The sequence below is a fragment of the Anarhichas minor genome, unplaced genomic scaffold (assembly GCF_050575085.1).
Source record: "Anarhichas minor isolate MPS153535 unplaced genomic scaffold, ASM5057508v1 ptg000058l, whole genome shotgun sequence".
Classification (NCBI taxonomy): Eukaryota; Metazoa; Chordata; class Actinopteri; order Perciformes; family Anarhichadidae; genus Anarhichas; species Anarhichas minor.
Window position 1 is genome coordinate 13,290,001 of NW_027466504.1, and position 7,255 is coordinate 13,297,255.

General features: G+C 41.4%; 1 protein-coding gene across 1 annotated transcript in view; it reads left to right on the plus strand.

The window, feature by feature from the left end:
• The window catches only part of sfrp5 (secreted frizzled-related protein 5), an 11,255-nt gene extending 5,284 nt beyond the window's left edge, over nucleotides 1–5,971 (plus strand). The window contains exons 2-3 of the mRNA XM_076077166.1: nucleotides 2,073–2,150; nucleotides 5,534–5,971. Coding sequence (XP_075933281.1) covers nucleotides 2,073–2,150; nucleotides 5,534–5,862 — 407 coding nt within the window. The 3' untranslated portion in view covers nucleotides 5,863–5,971. The remainder of the gene's footprint in view (nucleotides 1–2,072; nucleotides 2,151–5,533) is intronic.
• The last annotated feature ends 1,284 nt before the right edge of the window (nucleotides 5,972–7,255 follow it).

Below are 7,255 nucleotides of genomic sequence, written 5' to 3' on the forward strand. Positions count from 1 at the left end.
CCCAGCACGCAGATGACGAAAAGCAGCACACAGGAGGCAGTCAGGTCCAAAGTCAACCAAAGCAAAACATCATTTTCACAAGGCAAAAAATTCCTAAACTGCTTGAGATGATGGCAAATTACATAAATGACCTAATGTCAAAATATTTGCTGGGTAGAAATGTGTCCAGGAAAAAAAAAACCACACCAAGCCTCACAGCAGTGAATCCCATCAGAACATGACGTTGATTCCCCCGACGGAGAGCAGACCGTGATGTGGTCAGTCGTCGCTTAATTGATTTCTCAGCGAAATCCAAATGGTGGTTTTTCGGTCCAAGCTCAACTAAGTTTCATGGAGGGTCTGTTTTCTCCTGACACACGCTCTGGCATCAATGTAACTGGGCCTCCTGCCAACATACCACCCCCGTGAAACCAGAATGAATTACCGTGGAGTCTGAATAAGACGTAACAGCTTCAAGGGAATCATTCAAAACAGACAAATCCAGAGTTTTGGCTTCTCTTGCTCTGAGTGTGTGTGTGCGTGTGTGTGTGTGTGTGTGTGTGTGTGTGTGTGTGTGTGTGTGTTTCCGAGCTCTTGTCCCAGTCTTCATGTCAGCACCAGACAATTAAGAGGCCTGACCCTGTAGGCCTCGCAGGTCTCCTGCCTGTGAATGCATGGGAACCCTTAGAGTAGAAAAAACTGGCAGTTACTCTACAAGAACATGGTTCAACTCCCTCTGACACACACACACATACGAGCACATACACACATACATACATACACTCAGTGGTGGTAAGGGGGTTCACCTCCCCACGACCCGAGCAGCGAAGCATGCTAAACTTTGACCCCTCTCATTATCTGCCCAGACGCTGAGTTTTGGAATGGGGTGATAACCTTTGAACCCTGACTTTTAACCCAGGGGCCTGGGCTGGACTGTGCTAGAATTAAATGTGTGTGTGTGTGTAAGTGTGAGACACACAAAAAAAGAGAGGGGGGGGGAGAGATCTGGACATATTTTGGATATTGTGGTTAGTGAATGACAGAAATATTTAGCTGCCCCATTATCAAACGTCCCAAAAAAAGACTGCTTCTGATATTTAACTGCCCTGTAGGTGTATATATGTGGTGTGGGGTAGATGTATACGCCACATCCTTCTCTCCCTGACCATTTCTAATATTATACCTTGTTCCGCCGACTGGCTTAAGGCTATGGACTGATGTTAGATGTGTATTGCTACTACAACCCTTCAGGGATTACATGGAGTTTATAGTAATTGACATAATAAAGTTTTATATTGAAGAGCCTTTGGAGAAAATTGCAAGGCAGTATGAAGCATGTCTGAGTGTGTTTGTGTTTCTGAGAAAGAAGAGGTTGAGGTTGCTTGAACGCAAGATTTTTAAGTGGCAGATTGAAGTTTCAAAATGTCATGATAAATTAACATATTTCCATACTTTTCTGCTGTAGAAATAAGCAAGCTTCACCAGTAAACAAATAAAAAAGACTTCATGTAGGGCCTGTACTTCTCTCTCATGTTGGATGTGTGCACAATAACAACAATCAAGTTTCAGATCAAAGTTAGTGAGGCTAAACAAAGCAAAGCAGGCATGACCATACATTTTGAGTTAAAAATAAACTGGACTTGGTGCTTCGGTTTCCCCTTGCCGTTTCACAATGTGTGGTTGCTGTGTGGCCTAAGTGCTGGCTGCGTCTGTGTACTGAATCACTTTTCACCATGTTCAGCTGCTCCTGTACAGCCAAGACCACGCCTGCACCACGAAAATATACAAGGGCCAGAATAAAAACATTTCATCCAGTGTAATTGCAGGGCCAACATCAGTCAGCCTGCTGGACTGTGTATTCGCAAATTCAGCAAATAGCCTCTGACAAGAGGAGGGGGGGGGGGCTGCAAATAAGTGCCTCAAAAGTGCTCAGGGCTTAACGGATTCATACCAACGCGGTTTTGGTGATTGCACTTGACTAACAACGACCTCAACTCAGCCGTGAGATATTAGTTAATCTGGCCATAAAAGAACCATATGAAATGTGATTAGGTTTAGTTTCTAATGACAAATTATTTTTTCTGTCCCCTCAGTGTCGAAGGTGTGCCCTCCGTGTGACAATGAGCTGACAGCAGACAACATAATGGAGCATTACTGCGCCAGTGACTTTGGTAAGTAACATCGTTAAGTGTGAGCTAGACAGTAACATACAGGAGAGCAGGGGCAGTTTAATGTCTTCTTTAGTCAGAAAAAAACTACAGCTCATTGCCTGCAGAATGCAAAATGTTTTTCACCAGCCTTAATTAGAAGATTCAAGTCTGTTTCACATCAATAATAAAATGAAGGGAATCAAAAATGAAAGAGTTTGAGGAGAAGCTATTTAAAAGCTGAGATATGTGTCTACCTACCACCAGTATTCTAATAATATTACAGTGTGGAGGACAGCAAAAGTCCTATCGCAAAATAAATAGCAGGACTTCTGTCAAATAACTCATGCACTTATCAATAAAAACATCCATCAAGATTAAAATATTATGCACACAGTTCTTTGTTAGCTACTGTAAAAACCTTTGGATTTCCAAACGCCTTAGTTTTAAAGACAACAATGACACACCAGTGCCAAGGTTACTTTGTTGGTGCACATAAACATACTAAGTATTTGGCTTGATGAGTTTTTTCATTACATATTTATATTTCAGTCTCTTTTGATAACTCACCATATGCTTGCAGGTATTTGTAGAACATATTCTAAATGAGCACAGACATGAACAAGCAGAAAAAAAACATTCATTTGCACTATTCCCTCCGCTAGCATGAGCCTTTTCCATCTCATAAAGTAATACATTAATATAATAGCTTCCACTCCCAGATGTCCATTCAACACCATTTTTTAAACTTTCTACTTTCCAGCAGTCCAGTTTCACCACAGTAATGAGCCGCACACGAAGCCAGAACATATTTATTCTATTACTGCTGCTCATCAAGGCCCATTGTACTCCACAGCAGCAGAACTTCTGCTCGCATGGACTACTGTCCCATTCTTTAGAGTTAATGATATACTTCCCTCTACTTTCTCTGGTCATACAATTCTGGAGACAAAAAAACTCATAACATTGGGAGACTCATGAAGAACATGGCTTATGTTGCTGAACAGATTAGGGAGAATAGTGTAACTAAAAATGAAATCTGGCCAGACTGGTTCTGCAAAACCATATTTCTGTGCTGAAGTGTCCCACAGAGGAAACGTCTGCAGATTAAAAGCGATGAAGGAGAAGTTTCGTAAACGTTTTTCTGGCCATCACCCACAACCATGACTAAACAAAACACGACCCATTATAAGTAATACATTAATATACGGCCCACACATCCAACACCAACAATAAAAATACATCTTTGTGCACATCGCTCACACTATGACCTGCAGCCAAAACGTAGAGTCATCACCCATAATTAATCCTGACTCTGCCTATTTGTCTGATTAATTTCAGGATTACATATCTCAATCCTCCGACATGAGGTTTTAGCGATCAGATGCTTTCTTTTCATTAGAAAGAAACGTTGTTGATGTGAAAGCAGATAGTGAGCCAAAGACAGACATTTTATTGGCTATTAATGTACGTGGCTGGATGAGGATGAGTATCGAAGTCGAGATAGCGGTGATGTATGAATCTGGAGATCAAGGCAAGAATGACTCGACAATGTTATTCTATAGGGCGATAGCGGATTACAGCTTACGCCTCATGAATCTTGTTGCCTATTCATCTTCGGACGCCGTTCGCCCTCAGAGAATCTTTGCTCTTCGTGTTTTATTACAGTTTACTTTTGATGTCTGATCCCTCCACATTCCTTGCTGTACCATCCTGCAGCCTAACACAAATGACAAGAGTAGAAAAGAAAGTGCATGAACATGAAGCCTACACCTGGTTGCTAGGGGAGGTTGCCTGATTTAGCTTGAAGAAATCCTGTTTCTCCTCAAAATGACAGCACACTTCTCTCTCCTTCTCTTCCTCTACTCCCCTTCGGCTCACTTTAAAGAAAGTGAGTTTGTGTAAAGAAGTGTGCACAGCTTGTCACGAGGATACTGGCCAGGCTGCACAGTGGGGCCCACTGAATATGAGTGGGCAATCAACATGAAGCAGGGAGGGAAATTATTTTATCCTTCCTATCTATACTGAACACACACATGAATGCATTCATTCAACAACAACAACAAAAACACACACGCTGAGGCACGTAAAGGCGGCACACAAACACACACACCCTCAGTGAAAGAGCTGGATGTGAATCAGGATGGGGATGAGAGGCAACTCAACACACGCATACCTTATTGAACATGCCATCGCTTCGCATGTACTGTATACGTATCAGAGCGTACCAAGGGATGTTGATACAGGCGAGAAGTGAAATGGCGATCTTCCAACAGGCTTGGGTACATAGCGATGCTTCATACCAACCTCTCGCCTTTGCACGGCCAATGATTAATTTCACCTGTCAAAACGTTCCCCGAGAGAATTCCTCTCTCAAATGCTTGGCAGTTCAATTTTTTGATCTTTCACATGTTAAACTCATAAACAGGAGGCTCGCGGGAGACGCAAGTTAGTACTTCATGAAGTTGATAAACCGGAGTTTGCTGTAACTAAACTCCTTGTTTGCTAAAAACAGTGTACAAAGGGTTATCTGCTCTGTATTTTGTTCTGTAATGGATACGCACAAAGTAAGCACAGTATCTCAATAGAGGAGCATGAGATGTAGAACAATTATTACAACCAATTGTTAGGTAGAAAATGATATACATGAAGAATGAGACCAAAAAGGATGATACTAAAGTAATTCCACACAGATAGAAGCATTGCGACGTTAGAACCATTGCTTTACACTCAGAGTGTTAAGTCCCAAAAAATGAGGACTTTTGACTTGACTTGGAGTTCTACCCTGACCTAAAGGCTTAATTTGACTTGAAGCTTGAAAGTAAAAACATGGAAGCCCCATGGTTTGGTGTGTAAAAGACAGCACCAGACAGGCCTTGCAAGTTTTAATTATAGGCCTATGTTCTGAAAGGACTTTGTCTCAGTTATACAACAAACATGTTCAACCCAGTTGTGAGAGAAAAATGCTGCCATGTCATTTAATGATCAGCATTCAGATATCTGAAAGACTTGCAATTTGCTTATAAGGACTTGTGACTTGGACTCACGCTCAAGGGCTTAAGACTTGACTTGAACTTGCATGAAAAACAGGTTGTAACTCCAAAAAAATGTCCTCCTTTTCATTTATGGGTTTTCCCCAAGTCAGACACACAAGCATACACACAGGATGCAGTTTTTATACGCTGCAGGAGAGTTTAAATAATGATACTCAGGAGAGGTGTAAAGTACTTTAGCTGCGTCTTTGGTACAGCAGCGCTGGTTTGCAGGAAGAAGAAATGTCACAGCTGCTCAAAGTAGAAAGGAACGGGGGAATCAGAATGACACATTAACAGCTTCTGGGTGTAAATATCTGTTTTAAAGAATAAAATAAAGACCTAAAAATATCTCTCCCTGCTCTTCTCCCTCAGCCCTCAAGATGAAAATCAAGGAGGTGAAGAAGGAGAAGGGTGACAGGAAGCTGATTGCAGCACAAAAGAAGAAGAAAGTCTTGAAGCAGGGTGTGCTGAGGAAGAAGGACCTGAAGAAACTGACCCTGTACATCAAGAATGGCGCCAACTGCCCGTGTGCCCAGCTCGACAGCCTGGCCTCCAACTTCCTCATCATGGGCCGCAAAGTGGACCAGCAACTGCTGCTCATGTCCATTCACAAGTGGGACAAGAAGAGCAAGGAGCTCAAGTTCGCCATCAAGTACATGAAGTCTCATCAGTGTCCCACCTACCACACCGTCTTCCAGTGACGCGGCTCGCTGCACTGTTTGCACGATCCACCATTGCTCCCCCACATTCCACCCTGTTCCACGTAGATCCAAAGTCTGTGTCCCTGAACCCCCAGATCCCTGCAAAATCTCTTACCAGCACCGCAACATAGTCCTACAAGGGTTAAGCAGGGCAGCCAAGCTTTTATTTTCTCAGCTTTAACATGAATCAAGTTGTCAAGGGGGTCGTCCTGATCTGCTTAGATGAATCAGACATGTTAATGTTGGAGAGGGGGGAAAGCTGCACACTCTGCAGCTCCCTCCTAACAATAAAAGCCCCAAAGAAACCACAGATTTTATAACAATTTGAAAGACATTTTGATCTACCCCCTGCAATTTAATGGAACCTTCCTTCAATAATTGTACTTTTCTCTTCTGATGTAGTAAAACTAATCACTCGTACGATATCTTACAGAAACTTTATCAAGACAGTGGCATTAAGAAATGGGAATCTAAAGATTTGAGGTAAACGTGTTTGTTAATGTAATGATTCTAGACATGGGGAGGGAGCTGAGTGGGAAAGCAGGGTTTGATTCAGCGTAAAAAAGAGCTGAGAGAAATGATACGCTACAGTTCATGTGGGCTGTGCAATGAGTGCCCAGAAACAAACATCAAAGCAAAGACATGTAGATGATCCACTTAAATGTATGTTCTAATAATGTAAAAAAAAAGTAGGTAATTCAGATGAATGCTAGATGATTAGGAAACTGGGCTTTTTTCTTTTATCCCTGCTGGGAAAGAAGACCAATGGACCGAGACAGACTGGAGGACTGGATGATGCTTCAACTGACATTGTACAGCAACATTCTTTTGTGGCCTGAAAGAGGGAAACTTGAATATTTTTTTTGCTTTTTCAATTGGAGAGCGAAGGAGGTAAAGGCAGAGAAGACATCTTCCTGAGAACAAGTGGAGAAAGAAAGAGAGAGAAAGAGACTCTGGACAGAACCAACGATGTTGGGTTGATACGTCTCTGGTACTCGCTGTTTTTTCACTATCACTCTTCAAATGTTTATTTGTTTTGTACTTAAATGTTTTAATTTGCTTCAGTTAAACCTTTATTGTATGAAAAGCAGGAATCGTACATACAGACATAGCACCTAAATTCACTGTTGCCGTAGCAGTAAAAGATGAAGATTTAACTTTGACAATATTTTCTAATCAGTTAACCTGTAAGTACTGTAGTTCTGTTACTGAAATACATCTTTGTTTTACAAAAAAAGAAAATTAATAAAATATATTTGAAATTTTTATAAAGAATCTTTCTTTAAAATGTGTCACTTCTTTATTATTATTATGATTAAACCACAACGTGCAAACTCATCAATCTTTTTCTGCTTTCATCACAAAACGTTTGAACAGATAAGTGCACACTTAC